At 45.8% G+C, this 27729-nt stretch overlaps 1 protein-coding gene across 1 annotated transcript in view; it reads right to left on the bottom strand.

Moving 5' to 3' along the window:
* ITPR2 (inositol 1,4,5-trisphosphate receptor type 2) overlaps positions 1-27729 on the bottom strand; it is a 372015-nt gene that overhangs the window by 288864 nt on the left and 55422 nt on the right. The window contains 1 exon segment of the mRNA XM_044281452.1: positions 20924-20994. Within this exon segment, the coding sequence (XP_044137387.1) occupies positions 20924-20994 (71 nt within the window).

Here is a 27729-nt window from a genome sequence, read left to right as displayed (position 1 = left end):
TAAATTTTTTTTTTTTTTTTTATCCCCCTCCATCCCCATTTTACTAAGCATTCTGTATTAAGAATGCTATAATTTTCCCTTATAACCATGTTATAAGGGAAAATAATAAAATCTACACAACACCTAACCCAAACCTGAACTTCAGTGAAGAAGTCCGGGTTCGGGTCTGGGTACCAAACATGGCGATTTTTCTCACGCGCGTGAAAAGCGCATTAAAACGCTTTGCACTTGCGGGGAAAAATCGTGCATGTTCCCGCATCTTTTCACGCAACGCCCCGCGTGAAACCAGCCTTATTATTTTTCACATTTTTAAAGGTCTGCGCATGAGCAGACCTGGAAACCAGATCTGTTTTACCGAATACTTGATACCGGATCCGGCATTAATACATTTTAATGGAAATTCCGGCTAGTGTTCCGGAATTTTGTCCGGAAAAGTTTAACGCAAGTGTTAAAGACCGTAATTAGACTTACTGGTAATTCTGTTTCCTTGCATCCACCATGACGGCTACAGATGAGATTGACCCCTTGACCTCTGTAGGGGCAGGAAATACACATAGTTTAAGAGTCCCCCACCCACTCTCACCCTCAAGTATTAATGCTAGACCAAGTCACAGCCCTGCATATCTGATCGAGAGATACCCCAGCTTTTTCTGCCCATGAGGAGGCCATAGCACTAGTGGAATGGGCCTTTATTCCTGTAGGACATGTCTGGCGCAATAGGGAATAACAGCAAGAAATTGTTGTTTTTAATCCAACGCCCTATGGATGCCTTGGAAAGCTTCTTCCCTTTATTTTTCCCCGCACATTGTATTAACAGATTACTATCCTTCCTTCTGTAGCTTTTTGTCTCCCTCACATCCAGAAGAGGCCATTTTTCTTCCATGGGATCCTTTGGTTCACTGCAGAAGGAAGGTAAAATAATTTCCTGGTCTCTGTGGAAATTTTAAACTACCTTCAGGAGAAAACCCGGATCTAGTTTCAATACAATTCTGCCGGGAAAAAACGATAGATATGGTTCTCTACAAGACAAGGCCTGGATTTCTCCTACGTGTCTAGCGGATGTAATTGCTATTACTAAAAGCAGTCTTAAAAAAGAGATGTTTTAAGGAGATATCTGTTACTGGGGCAAATTGAGAATTTGTCAACCCATTAAGGACTAGATTTAAGTCCCATAGCAGAATCTTATGTTTTAGTGAAGGTCTAAGTCTGGATGCGGCTTTAATGAACCTTCTTATCCATCTATGGTTCGCTAGGTTAGTATCGTCAAAGCCCCCAGGGCTGATATCTGCACTTTCAAAGTACTTGGCCTAAGGCCTAAGTCTAGGCCCCCTTGTATGAATTATAAGATCTTTTGTATGGAAGGAGATTATATATTGGGAGAGACTTCTCCCAGCCATGAGCAGTACTTTTTCCAGATTTTTAGATAAATGGCGTCAGTAACCTTTTTTCTGCTGGCTTGTAAGGTATTGATAACTTTATCCGAAAGACCCTTACTCCTTAGGATTTCGCTTTCAGGATCAAGGCAGATAGTTTGAAGAGACCTGGGTTCTGATGTAGGATTGGCCCCTGTGAGAGAATATCCTTCTGAAAAGGTATCTGCCATCGGTCTTCCAGAGATACGTTTTTCAGGATGGAGAACTAAGTTCTTATGGGGAAATAGGGAGTAATCAATATTACTGTCACCAGGTCTGTGAGGATTTTCTGCAGAACCCTGGGGATTAATGCCCATGGAGGGAACGCATATGCAAGGTTCCAATTCCACTTTACTGAGAAGGCGTCTGCCGCCCACGGATTTTCCCTGGGGTTCAGGGAGCAAAACAGGTTGACCTTTGTATTTCTCTTTGATGCAAGTAGATCTATTTGTGGTTGGCCCCATCTGGTTATTAGTTTTTGAAATATCTCTGGATTTAATGGCCATTCCCCTGGGTCTAGAGTCTGTCTGCTTAGGAAATCTGCCTCTGCATTTTCTGATCCCTTCAGATGAATGGCTGTAATAGATAGGACATTTCTTTCTGCCCAAGAAAATATTTATTTTGTTAGGGATCTCAAATTTTAGGACCTTGTGCCTCCTTGATGGTTCAGGTAAGCGATTGCTGTTGTATTGTCCGAGAATATTTTTAGATGCTTTTTGTTTAATAAACTGATTTAATTTTAGAGTTTTCCAGACCGCTTTTTATTCTTTGCAATTTGATGACTCGTTCTTTATTTCTTCTGGCCACTTACCTTGCCAGCTTGAGGAGGCCACTGTTGCTCCCCATCCTGTTGCACTTGCATCTGTTACTATTTGTATTTCTGGTTCTTTTTGCCAGGTTACTCCCCTGATTTGTTTCATCTTCCAAGATATTTTTGTGAATTTTGATGTATAGGAATGTGGTAGTATGCGTCCTTGAGATCTGTGGACGTCATGTATGTCCCCTTTTTTATTAGGGGGAACAATGGAGGAAATGGAATCCATTTTTAATTTTTTGTACATTATAGATTTGTTTAGGTCTTTTAGGTTTATGATGGTTATGGAGGACCCATCCGGTTTTTGTACTAGGAATAGTCTTGAGTAAAAACCCTGTTTTTCCCTCTGACATAGGAACCTGTTTTATTACACCCGAGGTTGTTAATTCTAGTATACCTTGCCAGATTTTTGAAAAAGTATTGGGATCGTGTGAGGTTATCTGAAACTTCTTTTGGGGGGGGGGGGTGTAGAGGTACACTTTATTTTGTATCCATTATTTTAAATTATTTCTAGAGCCCAAGGGTTTGATGTTATGGATTCCCACTGGGTCAATAAATCTTTTAACCTCCCCCCTACCCTGGCATCATTGCTTTTCACTTTGTTTGTTTTGGGCATTGAGGAGGAAACCCCTTCCTTTTCCCCCCTTCTGGTAACTCCAGCGACCAGTTTTTCCTTTAGATTGCTGACTGAAGGGACGAAAAAAACTTTCTTTTTTGTTTTTCAGGGAAACCCTTCTTTTTGTCCACGGCCTTTTCTAAAATCTTATTGAGTACCGGCCCAAAGACGTATTCCCCTGAGAAGGCTATGGTGCATACATTTGATTTGGAGGTTCCATCACCTCCTCCCCAGGATTTCCTCCAAAGTGCGCGACTAGCAAAATTTGACAAAGCGGCGTCTTTAGCTGCAAATCTAACAGATTCCGCAGACAGGTCTGCTAGAAATGCTGTGGCATATTTCAGGAGGGGAATAGACTGAAGGATTTCTTCTCTAGGGGTTTTATTTCTTATATGATTATCTAGCTCATTAAGCCAGAAATACATTGCTCTAGCCACTGAGGTGGCTGCAATATTAGTTTTTACCCCAAACATAGACGCTTCCCAACATTTCCTTAGAAGGGAATCCGCTTTCCGTTCCATTGGGTCACATAACTGGGATGCGTCCTCACATGGCAGGGAAGTTTTTTTTTACAACTTTTGCCACTTGAACGTCTATTTTAGAAGTATCATAAAATATTTTTGATTCAGCAGGGTCAAAGTGAAGCCTCTTTCTAAATTCTCTAGAGACACCCAGTCTTGTTTCAGGATCCACCCTTTCATCAAGGATCATTTCTTTTATATTTTCATTAATGGGGAAAACCGTAGCTTTTTTTGTGCGTAATCCCCCAAACATTTTGTCCCGTACAGATCTCGTTTTTTGGACATTCTCGATCCCCATGGTCTCTCTCACTGCCTTAAGTAGTTCATCCATCTCTTCAGAGGAGAAAAAGTACTTTTTATCATCCTCTACCATCTCCCCGTCAGACAGTTGGTCATCCTCAAAATTCCTGTTTAAAAACAGATGCCCCCTCCTCCATGTCCTCAGCATCAGAGGAGGATGGAACAGATCACCTTGGCTTTTCAGCAGGAGGTGCATTTTGAGGGGGAGTAAGAGAGGATCTAATTTCATCCTGAATCATGGATCTAACTTCCATCAGGATAGACGGTTGCTCTTCTTTCAGAAGGTCATCAATGCAAGCTTTTTGCAAAGTTTCTTCTTATATCCCTCAGGTAACTTTTTTGAACAAGTGACACACTTGTTATATTTTGGTTTAATTTTAATTTCCTTAACACCCTGATACAAGAAGTGCAACCCAGAGTCAGCCATGTACTAACTGACTCAAGTAAAAAAAAATTGAGGAATAATGCAGGTTCCCCACAGGGAGACTCACGGATGGAGTAGCCGAAGGTGGGTCTGCGCAGTCCATGCGGGTCCCAGGAGCCGACATTATTGCTGAAGTCAGGGGAGACGCTGTCTGAAAGCTGCCGCGATGTTTAGCTTGAACTGCGGCGTTTGACGTCATCTCCGCCTTCCTCGCTCCCCTTGCCAAGCTCCGCCCCTCTCCAGACCTTGCCGGGGTCACAGCAGTATCAGCGGTATGCGGCGTCCCGCTCCGGCTGGTCTGCTTCCACGACAGCAGGTAAGTAAGACCGTACAGCAGTGGGTGAAAATCAGGCCCCCCGATGTCAGGGACGAGATTCACGCTGACCTCCCCAGCCCAGTTTTGGCATAAGCTGCGGGAGGGCTGAGGAGGAGATTGGTAAGCCAATCCTTGCACCATGTAGAAACATGTAGTTTAAAAAACAAAGAAAAACTGCTATAAACTCTTCAACTCCCTAAGGAGTCCTCGCTGTGCAGTGCCCCATAGGGACAGGAAAACACTGAGGGTGAGAGTGGGTGGGGGCCTCTAAAACTCTCTCTCTATGTATTTCCTGCCCCTACAGAGGTCAAGGGGTCAATCTCATCCGTAGTCGTCATGGTGGATGAAATGGAAAGTACCCTAACCAGAAATACACCTATATTAGGTGTATTTCTGGTCCCGATTGCGTCGCAAAGGTACTTTGCGCCACAATCTGTGACTTTTCCCAGCTCACATCAGGTCTAAAAAAGTAAGGGTCACGTGGGCGGGGAAGGGGCCAGACTAATTGACCTATTTCTATGCCTGGTTTAGGTGTAGAAAATGGTCTAAATGTAAGACAGCTCGGAAGCGATCTTACATTTAGAAGCGGCGGTGGATCCACTGCTGATGTTATGTAGAGACTGGTGCCACTGCCAGCTATAGGGAATATTAAGACTGGCATTAGGGCTGAAACGATTATTCGAATAACTCGATTAAATCGAGTCAAAAAATTCATCGATGCAGTTTCCCTGCATCGAGGAATCGTTCAGATCACGGAGCGGGAGTGAAATTAAGCGTCTCACGAGGAGGAGGAGGAGGAGGAGGAGGAGGAGGAACTGCGCCACCAATGAATGTGCCGGCCATATCCCACAGAGTCCCCCTCCTCCCCCCCATCATTGGTGGCAGTTCCGATCGGAGCCCCAGCAGTGTAATGCTGGGGCTCAGATCGGTTACCATGGGAGCCAGGACGCTGCTTAAGTCCTGGCTGCCATGGTATGTTAGTAGTGAGCAGAGAGCAGCGCATTATACTCACGTGCGCTGTGGCGGACGGTCGCTCCTTCTTCTGTCTGTGCGGCGGATTGCCAATGCTTACAGCATTAGCAATGCGCCGCACAGACCTATGAGAAGGAGCGACCGCCGGCCACAGCGCACGTGAGTATAATGCGCTGCTCTCTGCTCACTAACATACCATGGCAGCCAGGACTTAAGCAGCGTCCTGGCTCCCATGGTAACCGATCTGAGCCCCAGCATTACACTGCTGGGGCTCCGATCGGAACTGCCACTGCCACCAATGATTAATACTGGGGAGGGGGGGTTGCGTTACCAGAGGGGGCAGATCAGAGGCTGGGGGGAGGGAGGGAGGGGAGGCAGATCAGAGGCTGGGGGGAGGGAGGGGAGGCAGATCAGAGGCTGGGGGGAGGCAGATCAGAAGCTGGGGGGGGGGAGGCAGATCAGAAGCTGGGGGGGGGAGGCAGATCAGAGGCTGGGGGGGAGGCAGATCAGAGGCTGGGGGGGGAGGCAGATCAGAGGCTGGGGGGGAGGCAGATCAGAGGCTGGGGGGGGAGGCAGATCAGAGGCTGGGGGGGAGGCAGATCAGAGGCTGGGGGGGAGGCAGATCAGAGGCTGGGGGGGGGAGGCAGATCAGAGGCTGGGGGGGGAGGCAGATCAGAGGCTGGGGGGGGGAGGCAGATCAGAGGCTGGGGGGGGAGGCAGATCAGAGGCTGGGGGGGGGAGCCAGATCAGAGGCTGGGGGGGGGGGAGCCAGATCAGAGGCGGGGGCAAGCAGATCAGAGGCTGGGGGAGGCAGATGGAGAGAGAGTGGTTAATGGAGGCTGCAAGCACCACCTTGGCATGTATAAAGTTATTGGTTTAGAGAGGGGTTAATAAAGGCACCTCCAAGGTGCTTTCATTAACCTCTTCAGACCAATAACTTTATACATGCCTAATGCCAAGGTGCTTCCATTAACCCCTCCAAACCCAATGGGCATGTATAAAGTTATTGGTTTGGAGGGGTTAATGGAAGCACCTTGGCATTAGGCATGTATAAAGTTATTAACCCCTTCAAACCAATAACTTTATACATACCTAATTACGTACGTTATTTTAAGTAGCTTTTTCTTATTAGATTACTCGATGAATCGAGAAATATAATCGATAGAATACTCGATTACAAAAATATTCGTTTACTGCAGCCCTAACTGGCATGTAGAACGCTGGTTTTAAAAAATCACCCGCTTAGTTCTCGCTCACTGATAAGTGTGCCCAGCGCCGCCAGTGAGCTCTTCTGTTCTCCTGGCACGCTGTGCAATTAACCAGCCGCCGGGAGAGATGCCTAAGTGAGTGGTAAGCGCTTGTTACTGGCAATGCAGGGAGGCAGGGGGAGGCTATTTTACGGTATATAGGCACAGTTATAGAATATTACTATAATCCCTATATACTGTATAAGCACTTCCCCTGCCTCCCTGCATTGCTTGTAGCAAGTGCTTGCCGCGCACTCAGGCATTTCTTCAGGCAGGCAGCATGTGAAAAAAAAAAATTCACGTGTATACAGAGACATCTGGCAGTCACAGATGAGATGGCCCCTGTGACTGACAACTGCTGCCCTTGCCCACAACAACCAGTAGGGTCTCTGCTGTACTTTTACAGCCCGACTGCTGGATTCTAGCTTTTCTGCAGCACCCATGGCAACCAATCAAATCACATTTTTCATTTTCTAACCTGTACTACGCAATGAAAGCTGAATTCTGATTGGCTGCAACACATCATATTTATGGCCACACTAAAAAAGTTGTGCAACATTGGGCATGTATCCCTACAGTATGTACCCCCCAGTCTAACTAACATTGTCCACACTTGCTGAGAGAAGTGCTGCTCACACCTCATGCCTCAGACAAACCTGTTACACTAAGCCTCGCTCAACCGTGTCTCACTCAGTAATACCTATGACAACACTGTACAAACATGGAAACCTTTCATTTACTAACATTCAGGTCTCCATGACAATCAAATAATGGCCAAACACCAGCTCTCCTGCAACAGAACGCATGCTTTACTCTACAGAGGTCTGAGAACTCAGCAAAGGGGGCAGTATTATAGTAGTTCTATACTTGTACATAGGGGGCGGTATTATAGTAGTTATATTCTTGTACATAGGAGACTGTATTATAGTAGTTCTATTCTTGAACATGGGGGCAGTATTATAGTAGCCATATTCTTGTACACAGGAGGTAATATTATAGTAGTTATATTCTTGTACATGGGGGCAGTATTATAGTAGTTATATTCTTGTACATAGGGGACAGTATTATAGTAGCTATATTCTTGTACCTAGGGGGCAGTATTATAGTAGTTATATTCTTGTACATAGGGGACAGTATTATAGTAGCTATATTCTTGTACCTAGGGGGCAGTATTATAGTAGTTATATTCTTGTACATAGGGGACAGTATTATAGTAGCTATATTCTTGTACCTAGGGGGCAGTATTATAGTAGTTATATTCTTGTACATAGGGGACAGTATTATAGTAGTTCTATTCTTGTCCATAGGAGAGGATAGACGTGTGGTGCTGAGCTCCCTGCAGGGAGGAGGCATGGCTTCTGACCCAGGTGGAGGGGAGGGGAGCTGGGCTGATGATCCTGGGAAAGCCCAGAGCTTGGAGTGTGGCCTGCAGCATGGAGATCTTGGAAGCGATGATCTGGAAATGGTGGCTGGTGAGTCTACTGAAACTTGTAGTGCTTCTGGATTAAGTACAACTGTGACAAAGAAAAGTTTATTTAAACTGGAAAGGCGCATCTCTAAGTTAAGAGATGAGATAAAGACAGAGGCTGATCCCAAGAAAAAGCTGATGAAGTATGAATGCCTGGATGACTGCACACGTGAACTTGATATAATCAAAGACAAATTAGATAAAGGTAAAAACACAATACCTAAAGTGGAAAGCTGGGCAATGGAGAAAAAGAGGGAGGCCAGAGCCCAGAATGTGAAGATAAAAGAAATCATAGAAATAAAAAGTAAAGATTACGGCGATGTGCATAATATGGTGAAGCAAGGAAACGCTCAGAGATGTGTGGGTGCAGCGCCTGGAGGGTCACTGCTTTCAGGGTCACTATGTATGGGGTCTGAGCAGTCAGTCTCTGAAAATGCTGGGAATACTATGGAGCAAAGTGAGCCATCCAACAAGGAGTTAATTGCAGTGGACTCAGCTTGTAACTCTGGTGAAGTGAATGAGAGCAGCAATCCTGTGTGTGAGCAGGAGAGTGCTTCATGTATGGACATTGTGACTGAGACCCCGCTCAGTGCTGTGGAGGAGACCCCGCTCAGTGCTGTGGAGGAGACCCCGCTCAGTGCTGTGGAGGAGACCCCGCTCAGTGCTGTGGAGGAGACCCCGCTCAGTGCTGTGGAGGAGACCCCGCTCAGTGCTGTGGAGGAGACCCCGCTCAGTGCTGTGGAGGAGACCCCGCTCAGTGCTGTGGAGGAGACCCCGCTCAGTGCTGTGGAGGAGACCCCGCTCAGTGCTGTTATTGGGACCCCGCTCAGTGCTGTTATTGGGACCCCGCTCAGTGCTGTTATTGGGACCCCGCTCAGTGCTGTTATTGGGACCCCGCTCGATCAGCTCTCAGAGGAGACAACTGCACAGATTGGAGCAGACATGGAGGTCAGTATACAGGACCCTCAGCCATCCACAATGTCAGCTGTACAGCTGTCTGGAGCAGACACAGGTGGATCTGCAGGACAATCTGGAGTCAGTAAGCCTGTAGAGGAGAGGCCCAGCACTGATCCTCCTGCTGACCGTCCACAATTCAGGAGATTGTTCTCCAATGTTACAAGGCCGGCTAACCCTCCACCTCAGAGGAGGAATGCTGTACGGATTAAGTATACAGGTCCAGAAGAAAGCCTCCCCTCCAGACTGTACATAGGAAAAGTTCTTCTAAAGGACTTCATGAAATTTAAGGCATCTGAGGTGTACGCCCTGATCCATATCCCCTCCAGCAGGATCTATGACATCAGCTTTAAGCTTCAGTATGATCTGGACTTATTCTGGAATATATACAATGACACCAAAGAACAGTCAATCTGGGAGCATCTACAGGTGATCCAGTTGTCCAAGCCTCAGGTAGTGAAGGCCACCATCTTGTTCCAGTCTGAGGTGGTGGCGCTGGCAGATCTGGAGCACTGGCTGAGCAGACAGTGTCTGTTGAAGAGTCATCCCGGAAAAATATATGATGAGGAAGACATTTGGAATGGCGGATACACAGTGATGATACAGCTAGAGCAGAACAATGGTGTGACCAGACATCTGCCACACTCCTTCTACCTGGGCTCAGAGAGGGGGATATGCTACTACCCTGGTCAGCCGCGGCTGTGTCACAGATGTGGGGGCAGGCACCTCGCCATCAACTGCTCCCGTATTAAGTGCTCATTTTGTGGACAGTTTGGTCATTCAAAGGACGACTGTACAGGTCCGGTCATCTGTAACCTGTGTTTAGGATCTGGTCATACATTCCGGGACTGTCCGCATGCAGATCATAATAAAGGCAGTGATGAGATCTTCTCAGAGGCCATGGAGGAAGGTCAGGAGGATGTCACTGCAAGAGCAGATATAGCCCCAGAAACTGGAAATCCTCATACTGAAGCAATGCAAATTACTAGTGACCCTGCTGTAGAGAGTGGAGATTCTCCTGATGCACTACAAGTACCGGCAGAGTTGGAGACTGATGGACAAACTACTTTATTACAAGTACCAACATCTGCTGAACCACAAGTACCAGCTATTGAAAAGGCTTTGAAATCCAGAAATCCTGCTGTGGAAGCTAAAGTACCATCTGTAGCACTACAAGTACCAGCCACTGAAGAGGATTCTAATCTGCAGAGTAAAGTGACCAGTAAACCAGTTGCCAAACCACCTAAAGAACTGCCCTCTACGTCTACAAAGCCTGATGGTCCAGCTGCAGGGCTCAGGAAGCTCAGGAGGTCCTCTGTGGATGAAGAGGGGTTCCAGACTGTAAAAAGAAAGAACAGCGCTACAGCAAAGAAAACCCCGGATCCGCCAGTGCTGGCCATAACCTCCGGGCAGTATGGTGCGCTAGGGGAAGAAGAGTCAGAAGAAAAGATTGAAATGGACTATGCTTCTTCACATAACCCTGATGGTGACCCTCTGGAAGATGAACCTGGCCCTTCAGTGTCCACCAAAAGATGGGGTTCTAAAGGTCACAGTAGTGGAAGGAGGAAAAAGAATAAGAAAAACTAAGGGACCTGGATGAGGCTGAGAATCAGCTCTATAAATGTGAACAGTGTGAAGACTAAGAACAGGTGGCAGGCGATCTACCAACGTCTGTCTCAGGAGAGATCTGACATCTTCTTCTTACAGGAGACTTATTTGAAGAGCAATGCTCAGGTGTTTGCAGCTAAGAGAGACTGGAGACATGGAGCATCTTTCTGGTCCTTCGGGCTGGAGAGAAATGATGGTGTGGCGATTCTCTTCAATAAGATGGAAGTTGAGGTGGAGAGAGTCCTGGAGATCTGTCCGGGCCGCTGTCTGATGCTGGACTTCATACTGGACACTGTGTATTATAGAGCCATTAATGTCTATGCTCCTCAGACTAGAAAGGAGAGGAGGGAATTATTCCAGCAGATGAAGCCATATTGTTTTACATCCAGGGTGTTTATAATGTGCGGGGATTTTAATAGTGTCTCCTGTAATGTGGACCGTTCCAGTAGCCATAAGCAATTGAGATATGATGAGAACTTCCTTAACAATATAGTCCAGCAGGCTCATTTAGTGGATCCCTATGGTTTGCGTGGCTCCAAAAGAGCCTACACTTACCATAAGGCCGGTAACGCCAGTAGAATAGACCGGGTGTATATAAAACGTGAAGTGAGGAGCTCTGACTACAGGACGAGTCCCATAGAGTTCTCTGATCATTGTATGGTGAGTGTCACGTTGGATCTGGCCGGGGCCGTGGTCTGTGGTAGGGGCTACTGGAAGGTGAATAGCTCGGTGCTGCAAGATCCAGGGTTTAGAGAGGCCTTTACCACCTTCTATAATGACCGGAGGACCACCCAGTGTATGTGTGAGGACACAGCGGAGTAGTGGGAGTGTATGAAGGGGGATATCAAGCAGTTTCTGATATGTACTGCGAGGAGGCATAGTAATGTGGAGTATATGAGGTATTCTGCACTGAGGCTGCAGCTAAGCAGGTTATATGGTAAGATCAATAGTGGTGAGAAGATAGATGGTAAATACGTCAGCCAGATAAAGCAGGAGATGCGGGAGCTGCAGTATGACCGCCTCAAGTCTCTCAAAGCAGAGGGGCAGTTCGATAATTGGGGGGTCCACAACCCAGACCCCTATATTGCCTGTAAGAACAGGGTTAATAAGAAGCTTATGACCAGCCTGTTAGATGAGCATGGGGTGGAGCAGTCAGATCAGAGTAAACTCCACAAGATTATTGGAGATTATTACAAAAATCTGTTTAATGGCCGTCAGATAAGTGGTGACAGTATCAGAACTTACCTGAAAGGCGTCAAACTCCCTAAACTAGATCATGCACAAGCAGATGGCTTGGCCGAGCCCATAACTGAGGAGGAGGTGAAGAGGAGCATTGACTCCTTAAAAACCAAGAAGAGCCCGGGCCTGGACGGTCTGACCAGTGAATTCTATAAGGAGTTTAGAGATATATTAGCCCCAGACCTGGTGCAGGTCTATAACGATTGCCTCTCTGCCAGGAAACTTCTGCAGTCACAGTATAAATCTGTTCTAGTTCTCCTGGCAAAGAAAGGAAATCTAAAAGACTTAAAAAAACTGGCGTCCATTGTCCTTACTGAACACTGATTATAAGGTCTTGGCCAAGATCTTGTATCACAGGCTGAGTGCGGTGGCAGATGACCTTATCATCTCCAACCAGACGTGTGGTGTGAAAGGCCGGACTATAGAGGACTCATTGCTGCTGGTGAGGGAAGCAGTGACATACATCAGGCAGCACAGTGGAGGAGCATATGTGGTTGGGTTAGACCAGAGCAAGGCCTTTGACAGAGTCCATCATGACTACTTATATCAGGTGTTGTTGGAGTATGGCCTTCCTGTACGCTTTGTACAATGGCTGCAGGTTCTCTATAAGGAGGCTGTAAGTCGGCCTCTGATTAATGGTCACTTGGCAGAACCCTTTAGGATCATGTCTGGTGTAAGGCAGGGCTGCCCTCTAAGCCCATTATTGTACGTCTTCAGTTTGGATCCTTTTTTAAGAAAGTTGCAAGATAATAGAAATCTCTTGGGGTTGGAATGTCACCTACAGAGTAAAAGAGTGGACATAAAGTTCTGTGCTTATGCGGACGATGTGACGGTTCTGGTCTCGTCTAGTGAAGACTGTGTGGCCCTACAACAGGAGATAGCAGCTTTCTCTCGAGTGTCAAATTCTGCTGTGAATATGGATAAGAGCGAGACGTTGTGGCTGGGGGGTGACCGTGGGGTCTTCTCAGTGCCCTTTAGAACAGTGCAGGGCAAGATAAAGATTTTGGGGATTCAGTTTGGAACTGTAGATGATGGGAAGGTGAACTGGGAGGAGAAGCTGGCGGTGTGTGAGCAGAAGGTGCAGTGCTGGAGGCACTGGAAGCTGACCTATCAGGAGAAGATCCGCCTGCTGAAAAGCTTCCTTCTCCCGCTATTCCTCTATGTCAGTGTGGTGTTCCCAGTGCCTCACCAGACTGACCAATATCTTCTTCCACTTCTTGTGGGGTAATAGGGTGAATATAGTCAGGAGGAACATTGTCTATCTTCCCCAGAAGGAGGGCGGCCTGTCCATGCCCTGCCCAGAGCTCTTCTTTAATCTAATGTTTCTGATGAGGAATTTCTCATTTTGTAAGAGTTCAGAGTTGAAGCTGTGGAGTCATCTGTTTAAGAACCAGATCCAGCAGTTTGTGTCTGTGTGGTCGGTAGGGGACCCCATTAAGAGGATCTCGGGGCGCATTAAGAATAACGTTTCCTGGTATGCGGTACAAGCAATTAGCAAGATCATTAAATGGAAAATCTTATATGGTGAGGTAAAGCAGCTCAGTAGGAAAGATATGTATAAGAACCTGCTGATGTCTCAGTTTAGTGCCCATATCCAGCTGAGGAACGCCCCGAACCTGGATGTAAAACAGGCTGTGAAAATCCTGGAGGACCCCAGAGTCCCCGCTCACATGAAGGATGTGTCATGGCTGGCATTTCATGGTAAAATGTATGTCAGGGACAATCTAAAGTGTAGAAATGTGCCAGTTAGATCCTGCCCTAGAGAGCAATGCCGTCAGGTACTGGAGACCATGGAGCATCTTCTGCTGGACTGTCCGTTCAGTGTCCAGGTATGGTGTAGTGTACGGGAGAGTAATACCCCGTCACTACAGAAGGGTCACTTGGGTACTGTCGTTCCCCCTGTATTTATGGGGAGGTTGGTATAGAATATCTTGTCAATGTACTGCTATGTATTTTCCTGTTACTGTGAAACGTGCATGTGCAGGCCGGCTAGGGTGTCATTCCAGCTCTGAGTCACTAGAGGGAGCTAGGGCACCCTAGGTTATATAAGGCCCAGTCAGGAAGTAGGAGCAGGAGACAGACAGTGGGAGCAGAGGTCAGAAATGATCCTGTGTCTGAGTGAAGGCCAGGCTATGGGCCTGTGAGAGCATAGCAGGCCTGAAGCCTGCCGGCTAGGAGAGGGTAGTAAAGGCCCTGTAACCGGGTTCCGGATCCAAGGAAAAGGTTCCCCTCCTGAGTCATCATCCGTTTAGCTGAGACAGCATAAGCAAGCCACTAGCCAAGACACAGAATACCACAGAGGCCGATCAGATAAAGCAAGAGGTACTTAAGATAACAGAGGAGGTACTAGATAAGGACAGCTTCAAGGGTACGCCAGATAAAGGGCATTAGACCTTGGAGAGAAAGTCACATGTGTCAGGACCAGTCAGGAATAGTGTGCAAGCCGCCTGTACTGCATCTCCTGCAATCAACACTCTGTATAAAACATTGCTGTGACCGGCCATTCTGTAATTCCAATAACCACCTGTATTCTTATGGAAAACCAACTGTCTTTCATGGAACGGCGCTTCCAACTGCGTCCATGTATTACTATTGCTGATATTCAGTAAAGTTCCAGTTTTTGTTGGCTACCCTATGCTTGCTTCATTCTTCTACCATACCATACACGGCGTGTCACCGTTTAATTGACACTGGCGTCACGAACTTTAAATACCTGCCTGTTCCAGTATTTGCCCCAATTGAAGACGACAGTGGATCCCAGGTTAGTGAGTCAATCTGCACTACAAAGCCCAGCATACACTACTGACCCCCTGGGACACTTCATCGCTCTTTTTGGCGTCACGAACAGGATCCGCATACTTCTGAAGTGCAGAGAAGTGTGAACTGTGTGCTTTAACTATTCCACCACCGTATTGCGAGGACTGTACCCTTTATTTCCAAGCCGGTGGATTACAATTGTGCCTGGGAGGAATCAGAGACGCTGTACTGTGTTGCGCTACCCCCAGAGAGAAAATCGCATTTGTGGACTGTGTTTTATTGGACTTTTCATCATCCTGCTTGCTGTCAGTGAATTGCAGCATCAGGACATCTAAAATGGCCGCCGACGCCATGAGGCTTTTTACTGCGCCATCAGGATGTGCAGAGGCGCGAATATTTGGCGCCAACATCCCCCAAGACAGAGGAGGAGATTGCCCTGGAGCGCCACCCACCTTGAGGAGTGATGACGTGGCTGAGTTCCTTGGTGAGTTACGCCTGGGAGGCGGGCCTCAGATGGAGGTAGACCGGCCCAGTGAGTGGGAGGAGTCAGTGTCGACTCTGCACCCAGTGAGAGAAGAGGAGAGAGAGCGGCAGGACAGCTGCCAGCGGGCGGAAGAATGTGCAGAGGCCCGACGTCAAGCAGCAGCTGCCACCGTTACCCCAGAGGCCACTGTCACCGGACTTCCGGTAGCCCCGACGACCTGCACCAAGGCTGACATAGAGGCCCTACGCAAGAGAGTGTACTGGGTAGAGGACCTCGGGTACGCAGGATGCGTGCAATGTATCCCGTTTCCCAGGACGGATGCCGAGATGGAGGCAATGAAGGACAAGCCTCCCCCTTTAAGGATCGTCAGAGGAGATGGGTTCCAGATGTGGCCGGCCTTGCCAGAACAGTTGCTGCAGGGACCTTTCATGGAGTCGTCCTCGGATGAAGAATATGACACTCGCCTGTGAGTAAGCCTTTCCTCATGTCCGTCTCCCTAATGGCCGTTTTGTCCCTCCAGTTGGCAGAACTGGTCAAGCTTGCTGCCAGTTACCCACGGCCGGTGGCATTCTAACTGAATAATAGTGCCATTGTATACCACTGCTTCCAGCTGCCTTTGTTTTGTTTGGGACATCCGGTTTGCTGCTATAATCCCAGTTGTGCCTTGAAGTTTTTGCACAAATTTTCCCTTTTTACCCCCATTTCAGGTTGAAAAGACATTTTTATGTCAGCACTATTTTAAAGGGTAAACAGGACTTGCCAGGATAACATGGCCCTGGTATTGTTAGAGTCCTGTATTGTCATTTTATATATGTGCTGCTGACAGTATTTAATAACCGTTTTTTTTTTTATTATTCAAGTATATGTGCCCAGAGATGGACTTCCTATGTGCAAGCCTCTGAGAGGTTAATTTTATTATGGACTTATTTATTGTCATGGACTATCCTGGTTTTTAACATTCGCTGTGCCAGGTCAGCGCCCCCGTTCCACTCACTATCCTGAGAAGAAGAGAACGACGCCCCTTGTCACCAAACTTCACCTTTGCCAATTGGGTCTGATATGAGTGTAATTGACATATATGTATGTATGCATGTGTCTTTCTCTATTTCAGGTAATGATTCCAGTTGGGCGGGCCCTGATGGAGTACGAGGTCGTACTCAGCTTAAAGCAGCGGGGTATGTAGTGTACGGGAGAGTAATACCCCGTCACTACAGAAGGGTCACTTGGGTACTGTCGTTCCCCCTGTATTTATGGGGAGGTTGGTATAGAATATCTTGTCAATGTACTGCTATGTATTTTCCTGTTACTGTGAAACGTGCATGTGCAGGCCGGCTAGGGTGTCATTCCAGCTCTGAGTGACTAGAGGGAGCTAGGGCACCCTAGGTTATATAAGGCCCAGTCAGGAAGTAGGAGCAGGAGACAGACAGTGGGAGCAGAGGTCAGAAATGATCCTGTGTCTGAGTGAAGGCCAGGCTATGGGCCTGTGAGAGCATAGCAGGCCTGAAGCCTGCCGGCTAGGAGAGGGTAGTAAAGGCCCTGTAACCGGGTTCCGGATCCAAGGAAAAGGTTCCCCTCCTGAGTCATCATCCGTTTAGCTGAGACAGCATAAGCAAGCCACTAGCCAAGACACAGAATACCACAGAGGCCGATCAGATAAAGCAAGAGGTACTTAAGATAACAGAGGAGGTACTAGATAAGGACAGCTTCAAGGGTACGCCAGATAAAGGGCATTAGACCTTGGAGAGAAAGTCACATGTGTCAGGACCAGTCAGGAATAGTGTGCAAGCCGCCTGTACTGCATCTCCTGCAATCAACACTCTGTATAAAACATTGCTGTGACCGGCCATTCTGTAATTCCAATAACCACCTGTATTCTTATGGAAAACCAACTGTCTTTCATGGAACGGCGCTTCCAACTGCGTCCATGTATTACTATTGCTGATATTCAGTAAAGTTCCAGTTTTTGTTGGCTACCCTATGCTTGCTTCATTCTTCTACCATACCATACACGGCGTGTCACCGTTTAATTGACACTGGCGTCACGAACTTTAAATACCTGCCTGTTCCAGTATTTGCCCCAATTGAAGACGACAGTGGATCCCAGGTTAGTGAGTCAATCTGCACTACAAAGCCCAGCATACACTACTGACCCCCTGGGACACTGCATCGCGAGGCCGTGTCACGGTCCCTTCAGTTACCACATCTAGTGGGGCAGCCGTATAATCAGCTCTTGTATGGAGACTTCTCCCCAGATCTCAGACAATAGAGCAGAAGTTCCCTGTATGTAGTGAATGTGGTGACCATGTACCATCTGTGGTGTGCGCGGTGCTGCCTGGTCATCAACAGAGAGCTCCTGACCTGTGATAAAATCTTATATAATATCCTGGAAAGTCTGAAGATGATATATAAGAAGGACATGAAAAATAACCGCAATAACATGTATTGGAGGAACATCCATGTGACAGCAATTGTATAATGCGTTGTGATGTTTATTATCAAAGTGATGTCACTTTATATTATTATTCTTTTCTATGATTTTGTTGCCTGTTTTTAAATAAAAAGATCATTATAGTAGTTATATTCTTGTACATAGGAGGCAGTATTATAGTAGTTATATTCTTGTACCTAGGGGGCAGTATTATAGTAGTTATATTATTGTACATAGGAAACTGTATTATAGTAGTTATATTCTTGTACATAGGAGGCAGTATTATGGTAGTTATTTTCTTGTACATAGGGGGCAGTATTATAGTACATATATTCTTGTACATAGGGGTAGTATTAAAGTATATATATTCTTGTACATAGGAGGCAGTATTATAGCAGTCATATTCTTAATCAAATTTCTTTTTATTTGAGAAAGATACACAGTCATGTAGAGAGTCATACATCTTGTGTCCAGACGCAGCTGGAAAAGTGCATAGTCAGCAAACACAATATATTCCAGATGATTGCATACACGACTTCAAATAATAAAGTGACATATGTAAACAAATATCTGACGAGGGGGGGCTATAACAAGACAAAGGAAGGTGGATTGGGGGAGATAGAGGGGAGGGGGAGAGTTGGATGTCAATCAAAATCTTAAGTCAAGACATGTCTAGGCCTAGAATTTGCGATATAGCTTCCAAGGAGACCATAGTTTTACAAAAACTGCTCTAGAGTCATTTTCCCAGTGGGCTAATTCTTCAAACCGGTATAGTTGGTCAATTTTTTCCGTCCACATCAAGAACGAAGGGGCTGATTCATTTTTCCATAGGAGAGGGATCAGCAGTCGAGCTGCTGTAATAAGCATGGTTGGTAGATTATACTTTGAAGGAGTGAGCGTGCTATTTGGGCACCAGAGCAGCAGGAGTTTTGCATCTAAGGTAATCTGGATATTACATATCTTGTTTATAGCTGCCTCTACTTCAACCCAGAACGGTTTTATTTTCTCGCAGCTCCACCAAATATGAGATAAAGAGCCAATGTCTCCTCCACACCTCCAGCAGCCGTTTGGGATAGCGGGATTGAGCTTGTGAAGGAATTCCGGCGTCTTATACCATCTTGTAAGTAATTTATAAGAGTTTGCCTGGATTTTAATACAACGGTTGAAACCATGTGAGTATGTGAGGATGAACGCTTTTTCAGGTTCTGACAGAGTCAGAGACAGCTCCTTCTCCCAAGCTGCAAGGAACCACAGATCTGGAGGTGCGGAGGAGAGTAACTCCCTGTAGAATGTGGAGAGAGGTTTCTTGGGGCGAAGGGCGTTAGAGATTTTCCCCTCCAACCAAGAGGGATCTACCGTGGGCCTGGGCAAAGATTCCAAAAGCGCCAAATCTTTCTTAAAAGCCATAAGCGATAGGAAAGAGGCTCCTTGAACCCTCGGGATTTCATATATTTTACTCCAATTTAAGGCACCTGATACAGTTATGATGTCTTTCAGTTTAAAGTTGGCTAATAGCAGTCATATTCTTGTACATAGGGGACAGTATTATAGTAGTTCTATTCTTGTATAAAGGGGGCAGTCTTATAGTAGTTATATTCTTGTACATAGGGGCAGTATTATAGTAGTTATATTCTTGTACATAGAAGGCAGTATTCTAGTAGTACTATTCTTGTTCATAGGTGCGGTATTATAGTAGCTAGTATAGATATATAAGTGAACAAGCCACTCAAAAGGAAGAAGTGGGGGGGTGGGCTGTGGAACATTCTGTAGTGATGGGTGGGCAGCGCCCAGCAGCCTGCACTTCTTGCTCTACAGATGGGGTCGGTTCAGGAGGAGGAGAGCCATTCTCTTTCTCCTCTGCACCACCGCACTGTATGCTGCGCTGAATGGAGGTGAGCGACGGCAAAAACTGCTGCTCCGCTGCCTCCACCAATCACCTTCCTGCCCAGCCACACTCACTTCTGCTAGCTGGAAGAAGGGAGGGATTGTTACTGGCCTTCTGTCACCGCTGAATGTTGTGCTATACCCTGGACCCTCTCCACCTCAAGTTCCTGGGTGAGTGGACAGCCAGGATATAAAGGGGAGCTCAGGGACTGACCTGGACTTTAAATATGTATTAAATATGACTACAACCCCGCTCATCCCTAGGAATGCACCCATGTACTGCAGTACATGGGTGAATTCCTCTGGATGAGCAGAGTTGTAGTCACATTTAATATAAACACTTAGGCCAATAATGGTACAGTCCTTGCACATTATTTATATTAAATGTGACTATAACCACCCTCATCCATAGGAAAGCACCCATGTACTGCAGTACATGGGTGTGTTCTTCAGCATAAGACGGGTTATAGTTGACCTTTTCTATGGACAGGTTATCAATATTATTAGCCCAGAAGACCCCTATATTGATTAAGGCAACTAGCCAAAAAGTGCAATCCTTTTCATATCTGCTCTGCACTTGGCTGTTTTAATTTGAATCCAATCAAAAATACAGGATTTTTTTGACTTTTAGACTCACTTTTTAGGAGGAAATAAATCTTGCTTAAAAGTGCCTGCACCTTATAGTCTGCAGTCAGGGTTGTCCAGCAGTGCCCGACTTCCCTGCTTCCTCAATGATCCAGTAACTTGCGGTTGCCATGTTGATACTTTATGTGACCACATGCGCCATTGCCGATTGTTTCAATAGTCAAGAGATAACACGTTAGGATTAACACAAGCTGACTGCAAACTATAACCCCCCTGCCCTATACTATTAAAATGAGTGACATTAACCCCGCCACCTCATTAGACTAAGTTCTAATTAGTAGAAAATATTTGCTTTCTAATTTCCCGTTGTATAAACTTGGGGGGAGTCCTATAGTCCAAAAAAGATGGGTATCTTTTAACTGGATGTTGATCTGGAACTACTATGCAAAATGCCTTAAAATAAAATTCAGCACACACTAGCATTTGCGTTTTTTTCAAGCAGGGAAATAAAAACAATGGATGTCTATGAAACAAATTCACAAGACAATGAGGGAAAACCGCTACACCCAGAGGATGCTGTGATAAAAATAAAAAAAAACACTGAAAAAAAAACGTAATACAATAGCCGCTCCTGCACCGCTCATTCCCTGTTCTAACCCAACTACTTTTTGGAAAGGGGGCAAGCAGGCTCTAAACCTCCCAAAAAGTTACATAATTTTGAGAAACTATGGAATTTTGGTATTTTTTTACACCAGTTTTCTGGCGTACAGAGGATGATAAATACCCTATGTGTAACAACAGCGTTAATGCAGATATTTTGATGCACACAGGTGCACCTATCATAGTAAAGTATTAAGATATAAGATTGTTTTCAGGCACAAGCTCTATTCTTACCTCTGAACTTTTTTGGCGGATTCGCCAGGTCTCCGGCTTCTGGGTGAACCACGCATCTGTCATCCACCAACCTGGAGAAAGACAAACACAATATGACATGCAAGCAACAGAGAAGACTCAAATATTTACAAAGCAAAGCATGATGAGCAGCTCAGATAAGGAGCCCTGACTAATATAAGGCCTGTATGACTACACGCGATGGGGGGATTTATCAAAACTGGTTGCCTATAGCAACCAATCAGATTCCATGTTTTATTTTCCAAAGGAGCTCTGAAAGGTGGAATCTGATTGGTTGTCATGGGCAACTAAGCCAGTTTTCCTATAGTACCAGTTTTGATAAATCTGTGTGACTCTGAAAAGCTTGGTTGATGAGTTCTTTGGGATGGCACCATAGTAGGCATGTTCACAAATGGGCAGAGGGGCAATGCCAGTGAATAACAAAATAGGTCTGGGAACAATAACTAAAGTGTAGCCACAACTTCCACACAGGCTGTTGATTTGAAATGAAAGTAATGCCTCCTTTACACGTCTGTGATGACATCCATGACAAGCTGGTCAATGGTTCATCCTTGAAGATGTCTGTGAAGGCTCTATGTTTGGTCCATGTTTGGACCAAGCAGTATATTATGCCATGGTTTTCCACTGACCTATGGTGAGCGGAAAACCACTGATATGTGAACAGTTTAAAATCAATGGATACATGTGCTGTCCATGGAGAACACGAGGCCCAAGGATTATTCAAGACTGAGACACAGAGTGCCTCAAACCTCTACTGAGCCATAAGCTTTGTGTGAATAAGGCATGCATGTTTTTCACATCTCATATAGTTTCATTTTGCCAGATAATCCATAATATAATGAAGATACCGTAAGTACTCATTACATAGGTCGCAGAGCATGAGGAACTTGCTTGCCGCATACCTCTCGGAAGCTGCAAAGTCAACAGAGGAGTTGCTAAAGACATAAACATGAAAGTCCTTGAAGGTTAGATCCTACGGCATCTCCTAACCCCCAACCACCCACCACCACCAGTGTCTAGAGTGAAGGAGACTAATATTTTCACTCTCAAATTATTGGTGGAGTGTCCCTTTAACAGATATACCATGTTCTTTTGTAATTATCGCTCACAGTGCAATAAATCATCATAAGGACTTGTCTCTGTTCCTTGTTAGCATGACAACTGGATTTACTCTACACTATCACCCATAATTACTGACTGATGCAATTCTTCAAGCTCCGCCATCAGCAATTACAGGATTTGCAACAAACCCTTTAGCAATGGACTTCCCAAGACTGATAATACATATGCATGACTAGCATGTACATACCAGAGAAACTGCATAAAAAGCAATTGCCTAATATACTCATAGGGCTCCTCTTTAGTATAACCAGGTCGCTTGTGCTCAAGAGTCAAATAATACTAAACACTTAAGTGTACTAGGTGATGCTACATATGAGAATTCCTGAGACACGGGTCTAGGTGGGATCATGGCGCAACTGGTGCATTCACCTTGAGCTGCACTGTGGGACATCATGTAAAGCTAACAGCAGAGCTATGGATGTCAACGTGATGATAAATACTGGGGTAATAGCAGGACTCAAATGACACAACCAACACCAGAAAGTAGGCAAAGTATTCTAAAAGGTATATATATAAAAGCATACATAAAGTGTGTGTGTGTGGGCGGTATAGTCAAAATGCCACAAACCAATAAAGATAAGGGAAACTCCAGCTTTTTAGTCCGATATATCATCTGGATCTACGTAGCATCAGTGGGACATGATCAACAAAATAATGTTGCAAAATCAGGGGATTGCGTAAAAGTCTGCAATGGATGCCAAGTACATGTAGGCAAGCAGTCTTGGGCTTCCGCTTCCACCAATTCTTCCATCCTCATGATGCCACGTAGCTCCAAAAGCCACTAAGCACCATGGGGGAAGGGTGTAACTGTAGACTTCCAGTTAAGGGGGATTACCAAGCTAATGGCAACCAAGTATCTTAGAATGCCTTTCGTAATCTTAGCCAAGGAGCCAGAAATCATGGACAGTAAGCAATCAAAGAGAAGTTTGAGATTTTTCTAGAAAAATGTTGCATATTCTAAAGACACGCTCCCAGAGACACATGATTCCAGGACAACCCCATCACATATGAAACAAGGCACCACTTTCCACCCCACCATGCCAATAAAAAATGTGAGGGAGTAGGAAACATACACTGAAGATGAACAAGATGGTTATACCAGCGTGATATAATCTTATAATTCTTCTTTCACTTGTGCCACCATGGTCATACCATGAGTAAACGTACAGATTTTCAAGATATCTGTAGGAGCAAAAGTAATACCAAGTTCTGTCTCCCAGTTCTGAAAAATATGAAGTCCTTTCCACATTACTGCATTTCAAAAGCATCTGATGCATATAAGATAAGCATCGGGATAAGGCTGAGATACGGAAGAAGAGCTTGTCAAATTCGGTTAAAGTAGAGGAATAGAAAGACCCTGAAAATGTACTGCTAATAAGAACTTATCTGCAGATATTCCAGCCAGGACAATAGCTTATCTGGATTCTGTAACTGCAAAGTATCCAGAGATATCAACACATCGTCATCCATGACCTGTCTAAGATGAGGAGCTGCCAATTTATCTCATATCAAAATGGAATTGGCACAGAGGCCAGGCTGGAAAATAGGGTTTTGAAACAATGGGAGCATAGGCCCTGATCCTATGGAAAGTTTAAAAGTGGCGACCCACTTATCCCATATAACAAATACACTGGAAACTAAACATGGTAGTTCGGTCTATCACACAGGGCCAAACAAGGAATTAAACTGAGATCAATTAACGATAGGGTTGACTCCAAGATCACCCATAGTTTCTTGGAGCTCAACTCCAATATTTTTACCTAGATCTCGTGAAATCTTTTGATATGTGAGAGTGACATTATATCTTTCAGTTTCACCATAGACAGCGTCAACTCAATTGACTCAGAGTCCCGAAACAAGGTCTTTAGGAGACCAGGAGTTAAAGTTGAGTCAGGAAAACACTTATTCCAGGTATTCTTGACTACTGGATCTCCAAAAATGCATGGGATGTGCTCCAGAAGTGATCCTATGGCGGGAGCTCCACGGCAAAGCATACTCTCTAAGCCAGGGGTGCACAACCTGTGGCCCGGGGGCCACATGCGGCCCTCAATACCATTCTATGCGGCCCCCAGCCATCTGGTAGCAGACATGTATGTCTATATCTTGTGGCTGCTCACATGAATCTTTCATGTATTGTCCCATTAGATGGGAGTACTAGAAGTGTAACTAGACATTTAGAATATATACTGTATGTTCAATATGCCATAAATATAGTATTTCACTTGGTAATACCCCTTTAAAGAATATTTTCAGCCCTTGGAATTGTTTCAGGTTGACAATGTGGCCCCCAACCAGAAAAGGTTGTGCACCCCTGCTCTAAGCCATTGTCAGGCCACCATTGGGAGGCACTGTTTTATACCTGTCTCTGTAAAGGGGCCACTGAAATGCTGCACTATAGTTAGGCAAATGGGTGGTGCAGACATAGGTGCATTTGTAACTTCTCCTGCTCAGCTACCAGAATGACGAAGGATTGAAATAAGGCTCCATTCACACATCCGCAATTCCATTCCGCATTTTGCGGAACGGAATTGCGGATCCATTCATTTCTATGGGGCCGCACAATGTGTGGCCCCGATCCGGAATTGCGGACCCGCACTTCCGGGTCCGCAATTCCGATCCTGAAAAAAATAGAACCTGTCCTAATCTTGTCCGCAATAGCGGACAAGAATAGCATTTTCTATTAGTGCCGGCAATGTGGAAACGCACATTGCCGCTGTCCGTGTTTTGCAGATCCGTGGATCCGCAAAACACACACGGATGTGTGAATGGACATACTGATAAAATACATATACAATGAAATTCCTTTAACCCAGCAGCTGGTAATCAAGAAATTCTGCTTCTATCAAGTGATACAGACACAAGGAATTTTCTGTCTATAACGCTGTATGCCCTGCATGGCTGTAATACAATCAATGCTGGAAAAAAGTAAAATAAAAGTATGCAATATTCATGCCACAAACACCGGCGACCCGAGGTGGGGAAGCCATAAACTGTCCCCTGCGTCTGCTCATCCTGCCAGAGTGCTTTCATCATATTGGATGGAGAGTTTCACACAGGAAACAACGAGATGGCAGTTATACACAGATATGCATCGAAAGTTAGTCACAGAGTCTGTATGACACCCCCTCGATCATAAAGAGCAGAAATGTTTATGTGACCCAAATTAATAAAACAGCAACCTCACTGATGTATGAGGAATGGAGCGCCTCATGTCACCTGGACTGGGGCCAATAGGGTCCCAAACCTGCCCATGGCAAATCCATACATCCTCACAAAGTACAGTAAATGAAAATCAAACTTACCGGAAGAGTCCAGGACTCCTCTCTAACAGCATCACATGCACCTGCGCTCCACCAATAAGACGCCTTGTCTCACTGCACATGCAGTGCTCATCGGCACATGCGCAGTAAAGTGAGGTGTACCAGTCTTGTCTCATTGACACAGTGTGCATGTGTCCGATGCCACTAAGTTGGATTTTCATTTGCTATTCTTTGTAGGAACAGATAGGTTTGGTAAGGGCAGGTTTGAACCCTAATGCTGGTAAGTTTAGTGGCCCCAAGCCAGGTGACGGGTTATTTTTAAAGGTTAGTTTCAGTTTCGATAAGGTTTGTCACATGCCATTTAAAGCTCAGTTTCAAAAGTCAGTTGCTCCGCACTTCCTGTTTAGCAGCACATTACAAACCTACAACGTGTCTGCATTCACTTCGCATTAAAGGGGTTGTCCCTTGAAAAATATTCTACAGTTTTCAAACCAGCACCTGGATCTGAATTCTTTTGTAATTGCATGTAATTAGAAATTTAGCATAGCCATTAAGTTATTCAATAAAATGTATCTGTATAGTGTCAACTGCAGTTTTTTTTCCTATTTCTTTGTCTGCCTCACTGAGAAGGCCGCACATGCTCAGTTTTATCCTTGAACTGCCTCCTGAGCTGTGATAGGGAGAGCTGAGACACGCCTCCTGAGCTGTGATAGGGAGAGCTGAGACATGCCTCCTGAGCTGTGATAGGGAGAGCTGAGACATGCCTCCTGAGTTGCAACAGAAAAGACACTCCCCTTGAGCTGACCACTTGATATAAATCTAGCAGAGAAATGAATGGGGAGATCTCTGGATCTATGTGAGGTCCAGGGCTGGTTCTAGCTAGTGTGGCAATGTGAACATTGAGGTGTTGTTTCCCCAGGTTCCAGTCCGGGACTTGAGGCATGCTCATGTCCAGGGATCCTATTTAATCCTGCTACTGGATCTTGGGTGTGTCTCACTCTGGAGTGTCTTGTGAAGCAGAGTCCTGGCAAGGCTCTGTGTGAGTGCTCTCAGCCGGGTGGGCTGAGGGGCCACGAGGCTAGGCGATAGCCTGAACTTTGGCGGACGCGGTGACGACTGTAAAACCAGGATCACAAGGCCAGAGTCGGGAGGACTACTGGGCTACAATCACCCAAGAGGTATTGAAGTGTCACAGCCTGGAGGTTGCTGGACTGTATGGCTGAGGAAAGCCGCATTTGTGTTCCATGTGTGAACAGGGCTCTCTAGGTGAGTTAGGGATACGCTTATGTGTTTTGTTAGAGCCCAGCCGGGCAAGGGTTTGTTATTTTGTGTGGATGTCACATGTGATAAGTTGAAGCTGTGAAACTGAAACTAACCTTTAAAAATAACCTGTCACAAAAGTCTTAATAAAGCCCCATAGCTGGTCGTGGACAGTGATGGTCAGTTCGCATTGTTCGCCCACGAATATATGCGGGCTGCCATCTTTTTTTCACAAGTCCGGCGAGGCACAGGTAAGCCCTTACCTGTGCCTGTGCGCGAGCCGGTCTAAAAACAAGTGCGGTCAGTGGGAGCAGGCAGTTCTGAGAACAGCCAACAGGGGGCCTTAATCGGGCTGTTCTCGGAACTGCCGATTACCGCATTTGTTTTCAGACCGGCTCACGCACAGGCACAGGTAAGGGCTTACCTGTGCCTCGCCGGACTTGTGAAAAAAGATGGCAGCCCGCATAAGTTCGCGGGCGAACAATGCGAACTGGCCATCACTGGTCGTGGATCCGCCAAAGTTCTGAAGAGGAGCAGCCCTCTCCATAACGTCGGCGCATCCAGCGCCAGTTCTAAATGTAAGCTAGCTTCCTTGCTGTCTTACATTTAGACCATTTCAACTTAGTAAATGACCCCCTATATTTTTATATTGATGGTCTATCCTCAGGATAAGCCATCAATAATAGATTGGCGGGGGGTCTGACATCTCACACCTCCAATGATCTGCTGTTCTGCAGTAGCCTAAAACAGACTCCAACACTACACAGCTCCATCCATTGAGTAGAGGATGCTGGGAGCATCACTGCAGTAACCCATTCCATCCACTATAGCAGGGATGCTCAACCTGCGGCCCTCCAGCTATTGTAAAACTACAACTCCCACCATGCCCTGCTGTAGGCTGATAGCTGTAGGTTGTCCGGGCAGGCTGGGAGTTGTAGTTTTGAAACAGCTGGAGGGCCGCGGGTTGAGCATCCCTGCACTATACAATGGACGATGCTGTGTAGTTCTAGCGCCTACTTTTGGGGTCAGAGCTATTCCAAAACAGCTGACTGGGGGAGGTGTGTGGTGTCAAGCCCTCACAAATCAGCAACAGTATAACAGATCTAAAATATTGAACATGTCCTATTATTTTCCACATTTTGGACA

Source organism: Bufo gargarizans, chromosome 2 (genome assembly GCF_014858855.1).
Source record: "Bufo gargarizans isolate SCDJY-AF-19 chromosome 2, ASM1485885v1, whole genome shotgun sequence".
In the NCBI taxonomy this organism is placed as follows: domain Eukaryota; kingdom Metazoa; phylum Chordata; class Amphibia; order Anura; family Bufonidae; genus Bufo; species Bufo gargarizans.
The sequence above is the reverse complement of the archived record's forward strand: the minus strand, read 5'-3'. Positions and strand labels throughout refer to the sequence as shown.